The 16,404-nt window shown below is 38.2% G+C and overlaps 1 protein-coding gene across 1 annotated transcript in view; it reads right to left on the minus strand.

Annotated features, from left to right (window-relative positions):
* Positions 1 to 8,503: 8,503 nt before the first annotated feature.
* LIN28B (lin-28 homolog B) overlaps positions 8,504 to 16,404 on the minus strand; it is a 115,248-nt gene continuing 107,347 nt past the window's right edge. Inside the window, exon 4 of the mRNA XM_027057182.2 lies at positions 8,504 to 13,426. Coding sequence (XP_026912983.1) covers positions 13,057 to 13,426 — 370 coding nt within the window. The 3' untranslated portion in view covers positions 8,504 to 13,056. The remainder of the gene's footprint in view (positions 13,427 to 16,404) is intronic.

Here is a 16,404-nt window from a genome sequence, read left to right on the forward strand (position 1 = left end):
CTGGTTGGGATGATTTGGGGGGTTAGGCAACGTCTCAGCAGCAGCCTGACCGTCTGGGTGTCCTTCCTATCCAGGGCAGTCCCATCCCTGCCCTGTCATTCACAAATGCTGTGTTGGTTGAAATCATGGTAGCATTGTCCATGCCCACAACTGTGTTGGGCCCTTTCATCAGCAAGCATTTAATGTTTTCTTTTATACTATTGAAAGGGGTTCTTGAAAGTTCTTATCAAAGCTGGCAGCTTGCTGAAAAACCCCTTCTTAGCCCTTCTCGGATGGTGGTGATCGAGATTTTCCCCCAAAGGGGACAGAACTGTAGAATTTCAGAGCAGATAGAGTATGTACATTTCAACTAGACCAGAAGTTCTCACACTTGAGCGGGCACCAGAGCCATCCGGAGTCTCCTTAAAGGCCCCACCAATCAAACCAGTGTTTGGCTCCCATCTAGGGAAGGGCCTAGAAGGCTACATTTCTAGCAAGTTCCCCGATGGTGTGGATGCTGCCATTATGACAAGCACACTTAGATGTCCCCTTAACTAGTACAAATCTTTTATTAGCAGATAAGGAGACTATGCCTAGGAAAATTGAGCCCAAGAAAAACTAAAATCCAAGTATTCTCATTCACAACCCAATGGCTTCCAGTAAAACACAACCTGTTTTTTCCCCCCTCTAGGCCAATAGTTTTCAAGCTTTTATTTAAAAAATCACTTAGGGAACCAGTTTGAATACTCCAGGAGCTCTTAGGGACTCAGTATACCCAGAATAGTGGTTCTTAACCCTGCTGCACACTGGCATCGGAGATTCTGATGTAATTCCTCTGGGCGTTCTCAAAAGCTCTGCAGATGACTCAGTGGGTAGCAAATGGGAGAATCTCCAGTTTGGAGGAAGGTCCAGGCGTCGCAGGTGATTTGGGTACAGCTGCAGGCTGGTCCAGATATTGTAGGCAAATGTTTTCCTGGTCTGGATTTCTGCTTTAGCAAACATAAAGGAGTAGCAGTGGCTAGTTTGTGGTTTCAGGAATGAATGGTAGATGTGAGTGGCATAGATGGAGACATTCAGACCAAAGCAAATGTAGGCAGTCTGGATAGTGGGTCATTTAATTTTTTCCGTGTATATCAACCTTCATTTTTAAAACACTCTTTTTTTGTCACACACAGCTACACATTTATTTTCTTATAATGAGACCTTTTAAGACTGACCCTCTTAAGAGTACCTGGATGGCTCAGTCAGTTAAGGGGCCGACTTTGGTTCAGGTCATGATCTCATGGTTCATGGGTTTGAGCCCCGCATCAGGGTATAAAATGACAGTGCAGGCCTGCGTGGGATTCTCTCCCTCTCTCTCTGCCGCTGACCCCTCTCCCTCTCTCTCAAAATAAATAAATAAATACACTTAAAAAAAAAAAAAAGATTGACCCTATTAGCAACTTACAAATATACAGCACATATCATTAACTACACTCACCATGTTGTACATTACACCTTCAGGACTTATTTATTTTATAACTGGCACTTTGTACCCTTTGACTACTGTTGTTGTGTGATTTTGATCCTTTAAGCTCCCTTGGTCACTTTCTTTGGCTCCCTGTACCTTCCTGAATAATAACAGAGTCACAAGGAAGCTTCCTGCCTGGTTCTGATGTGCAGGATGAGAGAACGCTTTGAATTCTGACGTGTTTCTTCTAGCTCCAAGCCTGATCATGTGATCTGAGCATTTACTCCTTTGCAATATAGGAATAGTAATATCTGCAATCTTTACCTTAGAATGGCTTTGTCAGAACCCAATACTTAAAGCACTGTGGAAACTATAAAGCACTATAAAAATGAAAGCTATTATTATATTAACCAGTGACACATACGTGGAAGCTTAAGAGGAAATATCTCTTCACTAAAATATACCTGGAAATTCTCTTGGAACTTGTATCTAATTTGTCCTTGCTTCTAGGTGCAAATATTCAAATCCAAAACCCAGAACACCTGAGTGTGATCATGTGAGCATTTTAACAAGATAAGTTTCTTCTCAGATAATGGGGGAACAGACCTGTTAAAATGTCTCAGAAGAACAACATCCAAGTTTTAAGGAATAAAATCCTAACTAAAAATTTTAGAAGTCTTGTATTTCTTATAGCTTGGAAGGTGGGTGAGGAACCTATGGGTTAGTAATATAGCATGTATTTTTAATGCAGTATGGGTGCTTACAGTTTTGAAATTTCTTATGACAAAAGGGCCTAGAAATGCTTAAAAGATTTTGTCCTAGACAAGTTACCAGTATCAATATACCTTCATCATCATGAACTCTACATTGGCAGGCTTTGTCTTCTGCATAAAAGCCCATAAGTTCATCGCTTATAACTGCATATTTTTCCTGGGAGAAATTTTCCTAGGTAAGTTTATCAATCATATGAAATATTGAGAAATCCAGTAATTGCTATGAAGCAATGTAAAACTGTTTCAGAAAGCTAGTTAAGAGTGCCCTCTGGTGGTAGTGTGAAGCAACTGACATGCATCATGGTTGGTCTTTAATCACAGAATCCTTGAACTACATACAGTTCTGTGGTTTCTTAAAGTTCGACTTTCATCCTTTACACTTCCACAGACCCATTGTACCATGGACTACATTAGGACATGCTGTTTAGATTGTGCTGAGTTATGTGGGTTATCTTTTACACCCTAGTGAAAATTTTAGTTGGCATAGTGCTTCATTAAAAAATTTTTAATTAAGAAGAAGCACTGTATGGGGCATCTGGGTAGTTCAGTCACTTGAGCATCAGACTCTTGATTTTGGCTCAGGTCATGATCCCACAGTTGTGAGACTGAGAGCCTTGAGTCCACTTCAACACTGAGCCTGCTTGAGATTCTTTCTCTCTCTCCTTCTGCCCTTCTCTCCAGCTTGCATTTTCTCTGTCTCTAAAAAAGAAGGAGGAGGAGAAGAAGAAGAAGCACTATAGGGTTTTTTTTTAATGTTTATTATTATTTATTTTGAGAAACAGTGAGCGACTGGAGGAGGGGCAGAGAGAGAGGGAGAGAGAGAATCCCAAGCCGGTTCCATGCTGTCAACGCAGAGCCTGATGCATTGACATGGATCTCATGAACGGTGAGATCATGACATGAGTGGAAATCAAGAGTCAAACGCTTAATTGACCGAGCCACCTAGGTCCCCCACACTGTAGGTTGTTAACATTGCACTTTCAAATGAGATTTCTTAAATAATTAGATCTTGGCCCTCAGTTTATTATTGCTTGTTTTGTTTTGTTTTTGGGTAGGGTTGGGTTTGTGTGGGAACATTAGACACTGTGATGGGATCTAATGGAGTATGTGGAATCTTAGGCAGATTTTGGGACTAAACTACTTGGGATAATCTGTTGTAATTTTAGATGAGGACAGAATATGGGGCCAAATGATATTCTGGGGTGTCTTCCAACCACTTGGTTCTATGTTAAATTTTCCCCAGCAATCTGATATGTTTCATCAGTTTATAAATGTTGTACAGTATTTATAAACAAAAAGAAAATGCCAACATGGGGGAACAGAGAGGCCTGTGGGACACCTCCAGAATGCTTCAACAGTTCCTCATATTTCAGCCCCTGCTTTGTATTTTCCAAATATTCTACCTTGAGAAAGTATATTATGATCACAATTAGATTATGTTGTTTTAAATGGATTGCTTTGGGTGAGTGGCAAAAGCAACTTTACCACAGGAGTAGCTAAATTTGTATCTGGGCTAGCTGATGTAAATTATTTGTACAGAATTACTTTCACGAAGAAATAAGAGAATTTGAAGAGCCAATGTAGAGATCACTGCAACGACCTGAATATGGGACATGGTTATCTAAGTGAAACAAGTGATAAATAGAACTTGAACTATCTGACATGCTAATAGTGAGGGCACACTTCTAGAAGAAAACATGATTAGAAAGACCACATATCAATAATACATCTATTTGAACCAATTCAAATGTAAACATGGTTTGATTCTTAAGCTGTCTTTGCTTTTACTGGCTTTGCAGCATTGCGGCTGCCATCATACTTAGGTGGGAGTCCAGTTTTCTTGACAAAAGAGCAAAATTAACTATGTCATTTAGGGTCTTAGCAAAACCCCCAAGGCTGGAGTTGGTATAACCCTGGGATCATGTCCAGAGCTGAAATCAAGGCACTCAACCAAATGAGCCATCCAGGTGCCCCCAAAAATGTTGATTAATTTTAGAAACAAAGTACACACATGTATCCCAGATAAGAAACTTTTAAAGTGGATATTTTAAGAAACACACAACCTCAGAAATATTGACTATTTTCCAGGGACTTGAAACCACTTCAGAAAGTGTGTGTGTGTGTGTGTGTGTGTGTGTGTGTGTGTTGGGTGGGGGGGGGATTATAAAGGGTAACATATGCTAATTTCTAAATTGAAGATGACAGAAATTGTATGAATAGCAGGAAAAGGTTTTCGTTTAAATTTCAGTTGTTTCTAGTAAGTAAAGCAGACAAGAGAACCCATAGTTTTTGAGGAAAAAAAATCTATTTCATGAAAATAACAAGAAAACAGGACCAGAATCTATCACAAAATGATAGACTGTAATAGGAACGGCTTGTATAAGATGCAAAAACGGGTAGGTAGTACAAATGTAGAATTCTGTGTATACTTAAGGAAAGCCTACGATTGATTCTGGGACCTTCTATTGTTCTGAATGGACCTTACGTTGGTTCTTTATTACAAAAAAGAAAAGGAAGCATACTGGACTCCCTATATTTTGTCAGTCTCCTATCAGTGAAGCACTATATTCTTTTCCCCAGTAACTTCCTGGAGAGGACAAATGTAGTGAACCAGGCTTCTCCAAACCAGCACGTGGGTGCTCCAGCATGAAGTGCTCGTGTGTTTCTAAGCATTTATAAATATTCAGATCGCCTGAAGCCCAAGCTTCTCAATGATGGTCTAGGGAGCTCTATTGTCATACCAAAATTACCTTTGTGCTCCCCCCTCCCTAAAATCTAGAGCCCTTCAAAATGGCAACCAAAAGAAGTGGTGAGAGCTCCTGTCCCCCATGTTCCTTCATGAAAGTAGTTCCATTCTTAGGCTATCTTCTGGAAGCTTCCATCTCTCTCCTCATGGGATTCCCTGTGCCTTCAAATGTGCACTTGGTATCCTTAAGGGTAAATGACAGATCATGAGAAGATGCTATTAAGGTATGAAGGCAAAGAGCTGCTTTTCCTTGGTATTAGAATCAGTCTATCTTGTCTTTCCGCCTCTGTTTTATTATCAGATTCACTAGGTTTCAAACCCACAATGAGGTGTGAAAGATATCCACCTTCAAGGATAAAAACAAAGAGCAGAAGTCCAACAGGGCCTCTAGCTACCATTTTAGGGAGAAAGTTGGGAGGCAAGGCTGTGTAACATTGTAATAATTTTGTTAAGGAAACAACTTTGTAATAATTTTGTCAACACCTGTAGATTTTCCACATTCATTATTTCTGCTATATTGCCAATTTCCCCATTATAAAATAAGACAATAAACAAAAAAAGCCTATTTTTTAATCTTGAAAAATTCTTTGTTAGATATTTGTTTTTATTTTTGAGAAAGAGAGCACAGGCAGGGGAGGGGCAGAGAGAGAGGAGGCACAGAGGATCTGAAGCGGGCTCCATACTGACAGCAGAGAGCCCAATGTGGGGCTCCAACTCATGAACCACGAGATCACGACCTCAGCCAAAGTGGGACACTCAACCAACCAAGCCACCCAGGCAGGCGCCCCATCTTGAAAAATTCTTAATTTTTACCTTTCCTAGTTGCTGCATTGCATTTATTGTCCTCTTCATTTCCATTTAAAAGAAATGGTATCAACTGTGTTGCTATTTTTTTTAAAGAACACTGTAATTGGGTTTCACCTATATTGCCCCATTACAATTTCTCTGTTCATAAATCTGGATACATTCTATTGACTTGTCTTCAATCGTTTGTCTTGTTGCTTTCAACTTGTTGTTACACCCATCTGTTGAATTCTTATTTTCAGTTACTATAATTTTTGGTTCTAAAATCTGTTTGACTTTTTATCTTCTCTATTTACCAGTTATTTTTAAAGTCCCTGTATATTTGCAGTCGCTGAATTACCTGTGTGTTTTGATGTCTGTTGTTTTCCTGTTTCTAGCCAAATGGTCCTGTTTATTTGCATGCTTCATACTTTTTAATTGAAAGTTAGACTTTCTAGATGAAAATCTGTAGAGGCTCTGGATGCTATCTTCTTCCAACGAGGGTTGTTTTCTTTTGGTAGGTAGGTAATGTACCAACCGTCACCTTGGTGCATGCAGGGTTAATTTTAGGCTTTGTTAGGGCTGGTCTACTTCAATTTTGCCCTTTCCCTAGTGTAGGAACTGTACTCTTAGGACATGACCATTATTCCTAGGGGTTAGCCCTTCTGAAATCCGGACACCAAGTCTAGGTGTTTACCAAAGCCCATTTAACTCTGAGGCTTGAAATTCAATCTCTTTTTCTCTAGCCCTAGTTGGTGAGAACACCTTTAACTTCATTAGCCTCCCAGCCAGGGGCTGGACTAGGGTGAGACAAGGGAGGTGCTTGGGGCTAGGTGCCACTCTATCATAAGCACCTCTTTAAATTTTACTCTGGGCGCCTCTTGCCTCCTCCTAGTTGTGGCCTTGATCTCAGCTGTGGTTTTCTGTGGAGTCTTTTTTACTCAATGACTTGAAAAGACTATAGAAAGATCACTTCTTTGTGATCCCTCCTCTCTGGGATTTGTCTCTCAACGTTCTGTTTTGACAGTCCTGAATTTGTTTCCTCAGCTCAGAAAGACGGCCACTTCCTTTTGGGTTTTTATCATTCTGTGGCACCTCAGGTAGCTGGAGGGGCCCTGGGGGGAAAAGCTGAGGGTAAATGGGGTACTCACCTCCTGTGCTTTTCCTTTCTTTCAAAGTTGGATGTCTGAAAGGTTCCTGGGTGCTTTGGTTGACCTCTAATGCATTCATAAAATTGTTTTGGTTTTTTTGCTTGTTTCTTTTTTTAATAATTTGTCCCACCACATTCATCTCTTTACTGGTTGATTGAACATGAACTGCTTCGTCTTGACTCCAGTCTTCTGTTTATGCTGTTTCTTCTGTGTTGGACTCTCTTCCTTCACCACCCAAACCAGGCCCCTCCTTCTTGCTCCCCCTGGATCTCACTCCCTCAAACTACACATGCAATTAATGATCAGAAGAAGCATTGTTTTAGAACAATTTTTGATATAACACATGTAACGATGTTCATGTGTAAAGTTACACATTAATGATGTAAACGTGTAAAGTTCCTCATCATTTATTTCCTAATTTTATTTTAAAAACCTCTGTATTTTTTATTGGAAAGAAATCAGAAGAAAATTAAGAAAAAATATTCATGGTTATTTCCAGGTGATGGGATTATGTACTATTTTAATTATCTTTCAAGGCTCTCCATATTCTTTATGGTAAAGTACAACTCTACTTTTGTAGCAAAGATTCACTTGTAAATAAGAATTACCCATGAAAGTAAATAATTACCAACGACACATTTATACAATCACTCTCTCATGAACATTCATGATAGAGACCCTCACATCCTGAAATCACTGCTGCACCAACAAGGTGAAATAACACTGCTGAACTGGATATTTAAAAATGGTTAAGATGGGGGGCGCCTGGGTGGCTCAGTCGGTTTAGCGTCTGACTTTGACTCTGGGTAATGATCTCATGGTTTGTGGGTTCAAACCCCGCATCGGGCTCTATGCTGACAGCTCAGAGTCTGGAGCCTGCTTCGGATTCTGTGTCTCCCCCTCTCTCTGCCCCTCTCATGATCCTGCTCTGTCTCTCTCTGTCTCTTGATAATAAATGTTAAAAAAAATGATTAAGATGGTAAATTATGTGTTTTATTACCATAGGGGGCAAAAAAAGAGTCATAGTAGGACCCCCCCCACTTGCCCCCCCCCCCACACACACAAGAAAGAAAAAGTGAAGCATCCAGGTGTAGAACGGAAATGAAAATGAGTTTAATTGTCAGACGGGGTCAATTTATAGAACACAATAGTTTTATCAAATTGTTTTCATAATGTGCCAATACTATATACATAGTTTGATAATCTGCATTCACATTTTAGATACTTGGTCCTGGTATAACCTGGCTTTGATTGTCTTCTTTAAATACTTTAAACTTATTGAGGAAAAATTCTAAGATGGTTTCTCCAAGGGTTTGAGCATTTTTGTTGTTTGGACCACTTTTCACAACCACATGAAGTATGTATCTTGACTCACAAGCCTGCATCACCCATGTTCGCTAACACAGGAGGATTCCTTATGATGACAGGACCTACCTCTCTTCATTCGTTTAGACTGAATTTATTCACCACCTGTATTGTCATAAGTTCCATTTCTATAATCACCGATATCTGAAGATAAGTTAAAGCTATTTATGTTCAGGTTGGTGTAAACACTAGTTAACTGGCCTTTTATCCATTCTTTTAATTGAATGATCATACAAATCATGAAAAATCTCCCAAACTCATCATAAATGCCAATGTTATATGTTTTATTTTTTAATCAAGTAATTTTTAAACCTTAAAATATCCATAATTGACAGAATAAGACATCAGGCATGAAATGAGAATATAAAGTCCGTGGTCTGCAGAAAGGCAAACAGTATTCTAGTCCATCAAGATGATTACATGAGTGAAATGCCATTCCAAACATCTACTCCTTTTTTGTCCTTTAAACACACATAGTTCAAGTGTTTGTTATTTTCACTTGTAAACAACATGAGCCAAAATGGACAATGAGGTAATCTAAATACTACACATGATAAGTTAAAAACACTAGGTAAAACACCATATTAAAGACATACAGAAATCAGTGTTCACTTTGGTCTCTAGGATGGTTAGAGTTGTTAATACCAAAAAGCAACACATACTAATTAAAGCCAGCTTGGTGGTGGGTGCCAGTGGTTGACAGACACTAAGTAATTCAAGAGGTAGTCAACACCATCATTTTCAAGCTGGTGACACTCACAAGTGTTAAGCCACAGATGTATTAAATAGCGTAATAGTTTCTCACAGTACAGTACTTTACCATAACTTCGCAGCTTTGTTCCAAATATAAAATTCAAAAACGATTCATAGGTCAACCTCTCACACTCTAACTGAACATCTATGACACAGATCACACAACCACCACATCTTAAAAGAGGCTGCTGACAGCTAGGTTAAGACAGAACTTGACGCTCTTCACGAGTTGTTCTTTTCTAAAACAAATAAATCTCATTAGGACATCTAGGAAATTAAAGTCAGTTGCACTTGTACATACTTTCCCAAACTGTATAACCAAAGGGGAAATACACATATATATTTTATGATAAACATTTCTTAGAGAAAACAGATAAATTAATTTAAATTAACTTTAAGACTTAATGAGATTTCCCATGTCCTGTATAATTCATCTTACAGTGAATGTTACAAAGTCTATTAACACTTATGGGCTTCTATTCACAAACTAAATACAACTAGCAGTAACTTGGGGCCACACTGGTGCAAAACAAAACTGAGCCAGAATATTTCAAAATATTGGCATTAAAAATCCTATGTTTGTAGATGGAACGATGTTAAATACTTTGATGTTTCTTGATCTTTTTCCCTACATTGCACGCCAGACTTCCAAGTTATAAGCAGGTAAAAATCTTTTAAAATTTTTCAGTTGTAAAAATACATCCAAAGTCTTCCAGTAAAGACTAGAAATGCAAGTATAAAAAGGTTTCTACTATAATCTGCCATGTAGCAATGAATAGCTCCCAGGGCTAAGAGACTGGTAAGTGCATCTTTCTTAGGAATTACAATTGTGTTGACATGGGGGTGAGGTCAAGGGGCAACTAAGTTACAGTCCTCCTGCTCAACCTACTAGTAACCCCTGTAAACTGATGCTTCACACAGACCCTTCTCCTCAGTAGCTAGAAATGGCATTGCACGTTTACTCTATGTTCACTCCTTGGCAAGCCAGTGCTAGTTTGTTATGTGCCTAGGGCAGTAATGCTGAAATAAGCTTCGCCTTAGGGCAGCACAGACACAAAAACGGAGATTGGCATCCTTTACACTTTTGCCCAGCATGAATACACTCATACACCAACCTCTCCTCCTGCTATCCCTTCCCACCCTGACCTCTGGGCAAAACAGCTATGTCCAAGATTGCTTCTATGTTTTCTGTATTTTTGCTTAAGTGGAAGGGTGCCCATAAGTCTTTAAATTAAATACATGATAACTTCAAGGAAATGCCCAGAGACGTTGCTAATAACTAAATGAGATGCTTCATTATTCACAAGTGTTTGTCAGAAACATGTAGTTGTGAATTCTATCTATAACACAGATTAAAAGGTTCTGTACCAGAGAATTATCAGCCACTGTAAGGCTGGAGCAGCATAAAGGTGTGCTATGCATCAACTATGAGGTAGCCTTTTGCTGTAAACAGAGTATTTCACCCATGTGAATGGACACTGTGCTCACATCAGTGATATTCACATATGCAAGGAGTTTGGAATTCTGCTTTAGAGCATGGGAAATAAAAATAGGAAAGCTGATATCTGATATTTGAAAACTTTGATCTATGTCAAACTCAGAGGTAGTTATTACTAGCATCAGTACATAATAATACTTATATAAAGGTCTAAGTTATTTGGTTTGTTTTGAGTAAGCAGGACTGTAGACCATTCTGTAAAGAAACAACAACAACATTATATGGTATGTTCCCTGAGCAAAGTTCTTTGTCCTGAGTATGTTATGTAATAGTGATAATATTTTTATATAAAAAATAAACCCCAGCTTTTAACCATAAGATAGGTTTGGTATGTGCTCTTAGTTCAGTCTGGTAAGATGCTTAAAATGACTTTAAATTGCACCCATAAGGTCCAGTTATAAAATGCTTTTTTTTTCAATCTTGATCTCAGCTCTGAACTTTTTATATGTAAACAGGGAATGTCCAATTCTCAAGTCCATAATTTCCTATTTCTATAAGGTCAAGGAACTTTGGTTTGAATTTTCAAAGTGACTTATCATGTTTTGCATTCTTCCTGTTAACCTGCTTATTATGCCTGCTAAAAATTAAGCAATGCCACTTTGATTTGTCTACATAATTTAAATAAGCTTACAATCCTCACATAAGGCAAGGAAGTACTTCTCTACAGCTATATACCACATTCAATATCGTCAAAGGTAAGCTTTGCATCACAGCACACGGACATATAAACCACGGAGAATCTCACAAACACTGTCATGGAATTCAAGCTGAGCTATAAAGGACCATCAACCCAGCCTGTGGCATTTTCTCCTGATGCTGGCTTGCTGAAGCAGCAGGAAATGCCTACGTCCCCCAGGCCAGGATAGGTTGGGGAGGGGGCAGAGCTGCTCAGCAAAACAGGTCTCAATGGACTCATGCTATTCTCTTTTTTTGATTATCTGAGCTTACACCAACAGGCTCACACAAAACGTTGTTTATTGCCCATGTTAAAGCATTATAATGAATTGGTACCTTCTTGTAGATGTTTCAGAAAGTTAGCCATAACATATAGAACCAGAAGGACACCAACATTTTTTTTTTAATGACTGAAACCTAAAGGGACTGATACTAGGACTGGTCCCCAGCCAGTTTATTAATAACCTAACTGGGGAACAACCTGAGAAGCATCTCTATCCCCATTCCTGAATGTCCGCCCTGAACTCGCCGTGCAGGTGACTCCAGCATGAGCAATGGAGGGAACCTCCGTAAAATCAATGCCACCGTGTGAAAATCCTTGCAGCTCTCCCTAGGAGAGGCTCCGCACTCCGCCCCAGGAACGCCACTCTAGTTGCCTGCCCCCCCACGCTGCTGTAGGGCAACCGTAGTGGGCAATTGTGAACATCCACTTACTTTTCGTTCTCAACCCCAGGATTATATGCTTACCTGTGCTGTCTGGTTTTAGAGACAAGTTAGATAACCTCTCTAGGGGGAATAAAAAAAGCCACCAAAAAAAAAAAAAAAAAAAAAAAAAAAACAAACAAAAAAAAAACACACCAACACCGCACGACTGGAGTTTTCCTCCAAGGTCTTCAGTAGTAAACGAGGAGGCCCCCCTGTTCGACGCGATGGTTCGGACTGACTCTGTCAAGGGAAGCTGCTGTTGCCACAATCCCTTAAAAACTTCACAACATGTGAAAGATGATAATGAGCTGGTATCAAAACATCATGGAAAACAATCAAGTCACTACATTTGTACATTGCCCTCCCCCTTCATTTTTCTTAGTAGGCATCTAATTTACAGTCAAAACACGTGAATTAAAAACATCGCAATATCGGCACAGTCATTACACATTCATTGTCTTTTCTGGAGTTATGGATCCCAGATTCAAAAGAGCTTATGGCAGTCGGAGGCATATGGAGTTAAGGTCCTGCCTTCAAAGGGCGTTGGGGTAGGGGAGACCCTCTATAGACATCAGGAAAGAGAGGCAATCCCATACTTGGGAGAACTGATGACTTAAAACCTTTAGTACCATATGATTGGCAGCTCTGAGATCTGAAGTAGCCTTTGGTTCACACAAAAGGTAACAGTCATGTGTTTATTTTCATGTAATATAAAGGGAGTGGTATTTGAAGAAAAATCTCCAGGGATTATCTCTGAAACCATCTAAAATGCTTCATATGGGTTTGCAATTCTTGGGGATGTCCAATTCTGTGAGGGAGGGTGTGTGCTTGTATCTCTATACACACATATATAAAGACGAACCCGCTTTATATATATATGTCTACATTCCTACAGAAAATCCTCCTACACACACACACATACGGACTCAGGCTCTCTCCCTCTCACACATGCACATATAGATATACATAGTATTTCATTCTCTGAGTCACATAAAACATGACACCCTGCTCAAATGTAATTTGCTTAGAGTGATTTGTCTGTTTAAAAAAATTCACAGTTCCTCAACAGTAGTTAAAAATCCCAAATCAGCTGCTGCTGTGAAATACTGTTCCCCTGTACTTGCATGAGGTAGACTTCCCAACTGGGGAAAGAAATCGGTAACATTTCAGAAGGAGGGTTATGTCTTTTTTCTTTTTTGAACGGAAGGCCCCTTTTTGCTTGGTTCTTCCGGCACTGCAGAGGACTTCGCCAGGGAAGTTTCTTGAGATGACCTGCCTGGCCATTCTGCTATCTCGAACCTCGCCTCCTGAGGAAACGGCGGTGACATGCAGCCATGCCCTCCCCCCAGCTCTCGAGGAAAAGTCGAAGTGCATGGCTGTGATTCTGCTTCCTGTCTTCCCTGAGAACTGGCAGGCGGCTGCGCAACAGTTTTATGTGGGCAGTTGGCCACCATGTGCGCGATGCTCTGACAGTAATGGCACTTCTTTGGCTGAGGAGGTAGACTACATTCCTTAGCATGATGATCAAGGCCGCCACAGTTGTAGCATCTGCAACAAGAACAAGGAAAACGTCTTAGAAGCAGGGAGCACGGGTCATAAAACACATTGTACAGTTTTTAAAAATGCCAAAATACACTATCAATGAGATCAGCCTCTTTTAACATGTCCTTGTTAATGAGTATGGAATGGCTATTTTTAATGCCAGTTGCTTTCAAGACTGTCTTTGGCAAAATGCTCTAACAAAGTTATAAAGCTAATTGTGCTAAGCATAATAGTCAATGAAAAACAAGAGTACTAAAACATGAAAGACTAGTCACACTTCCATACAGAAATGACTTTTTTTTTTTTTTTAGGTTTGAGAGGTCATTTTAAAAGAACAGTTGTAGTCCACTAGAGGGCAGCCAATGGTCAACAAAAAATGACTAGCTAGCTTTAAAAAGAAGTCCATTAAAAAATAAAGCTGTTAACATAATAATATGCACTGCAATGCACTCAGCAATTGAGAAAATTATAGACCAAATTAAATTTTGTTAGTTTAACATTTCTTTGGGTGTTAATTATGTTGACTGTGGAAACCAGCTGAACTGGAAGAATTTTTTCCTTTGTACATATTAAGTAATGTGGTGAAATCTGATATATAAGAAGTCAGATGTCTATGGTGAGTGATATCTAGCAAAGTATGAAGTGATATTAGAGCAATATAGTAAGTATCTGAATCAGAAGAAGCTATAGAAGAAAGCTTCTAAACACTTAGATTGTCTCTCTCTCAAAAATAAATAAACATTAAAAAAAACTAAAAGCTGAACAAGTCAATTATTTGAGAGATATATATTTGCTCAGCTTTCGTCAGATTTTCTTTGAATATTTTACATTCAAAAAATATAAAGAACATAATATTGTACATTTAAAAAGGTTTTTAATCCACTTGTTGAGTATAGAATTTGCTTGTTTTGTCTCCAAATGAAATGTTTTAAGAGCTTTCTATTTTAAATTTATTTTTAAATACATTTATGACCCCATAATTCTTAATATGAAGCACAAACAATAGGTCACAAAATTTTTTAAAGATAGCAAATAAGTGGTAACTGTGAGCATCAACTTAAGACTATACTGACAATAAAATAATTATAATTGATTACATTGTGGGGGGGGAACAAAAGGAAAGCAAGCTTAACAACTTATACTACCATATATTTCAAAGACAAACTAAGCTACTACTAACCTACTGAGCACTAGTATTCTATTTTCTGAGACAAGTCACAGAGGGTGTTTTTTGTTTGGTTAGTTTTTTACCTGGCAAATACTAGGATAACTATGGACTGTTTCTTCAGTTACCAATATTACCTTTCAGATTTTAGAATAATGGATTCACAAGATGGGCTTTTATTCTTTGCAATAATTAACAAGTATTTATCCCAGGGAAAAGGAGTGCATCATATTTTCAAAAATTTAAGGGAAGAACCAAGAAACCACTTTTTCTGATTATTTCTTGTGCAATTATACACCTTAATATAATAAATTAATAAAACAAATATTATGATCCAGATGCAAATTGTTTTAGCCATGTGTTCTAAGAGATAATGGAAAAATTAAAGAATAATAATAATATTACCAATGAATGACTGAAGTTCAGGTCCCCCAAATAACACACTAAAAATGGTATCTTTGAAATATATAACCAGATCACTTATAATAATGTTTTCCCACAGAGTTCTCTTTTCTACAGATAAGTGAATTCTTAAATTAAATTAAATCTGCCCTTCTATTAAATATCGTCTTTTGAATTAAATGCACTTCCTTGAGAATAACATCCACTCAGGAACTCATTGTGGAGAAGGAGAAAATAGGTTAAAGCCTTCAGTAATAGAACATGCTTTCCTGCGGACACATCAATTTCATCAGTCACTGTGGTATGCACTGTGTTATCCAATTCAGGGAACCATTCTGCCCATGCATTTACCAAGAGCTAATGTCAGGATTCCACTTTTACAAATGGGGTCTTCCATCATATTCTGTATGTGCATTGACCATTACCTTCAGGTTTTAAAAGTTATTTTTAAGGATACTATATAATTTGGGTTTCCGTGCATTTTGATCTGCTCAGTTAATTCACTCTCCTAGCTTTTCAGTATGTGCTATCATTAGGCCAGACTGTCTTCTACACTGAAAAGATTTGCATTCAGTGTATATGTGCTTAGTCTTAAAAGGGGAGGAGTGGTATTTATTCTCCTCTTCTATTTAATCATTCAATGTCAATCACTCTTACTAAGAGGGCAGATCACACCCCATTATGAAACCCCGTCCTTCCCAAGGGACTGACACCAAAATGGAAATGTTCAGCTACCTTTTAGCACACAAATGATACCACACCACACTCCCCATACAAGCTCTACATGGTACTTGTCTCCTTTGTTCACTGTCCACACCTCTCCAAATCAGCTTGCTTTTGTTAGTTTGAATGAATTTTACATTTGACGTGAGAATGAAAATGGCATGTGTGCCCTTGTATGGCTACATGCTTAATATAAAGATCTAGATCCACAAGTAAAAGACTATATATGAAGAAAACTATAATCACATTTCATTATACATTCTGATAGCCAACCATAAAAAGTAAAATCATTCATGGTTAAGTATTTTATAAAACTATGAACCAATGGCACACTGGGCATTTTCTCACATATTAAACATAAAGTAAAATAAAAATGTTCAGATTAGTCTTAAAACTTTATCAAGTTCTTATTATAAATACTTTAATTCTACTGAGCTAGCACATTCTACAAATATTACCTCTTACTTAAGATGCTTTTTAAGATGGAAAATAACAATCAAATTGAAGCCAATTTTTTAAAAGACTATCAAAATCAGATTAAAATTTTTAAATGAAACGAGAATGCCAACAATAGATATAGTAGGATAGAAGCACCTACAATGGCAAAATAAATAAAAGGAAATCCTTTAGGGCTTTACAAATATTTTATTACATTATGAAATAAGTAATTAGGTGGATCTTAATAAATTAAGCT

The sequence above is a fragment of the Acinonyx jubatus genome, chromosome B2, assembly GCF_027475565.1.
Source record: "Acinonyx jubatus isolate Ajub_Pintada_27869175 chromosome B2, VMU_Ajub_asm_v1.0, whole genome shotgun sequence".
Taxonomy (NCBI): Eukaryota; Metazoa; Chordata; class Mammalia; order Carnivora; family Felidae; genus Acinonyx; species Acinonyx jubatus.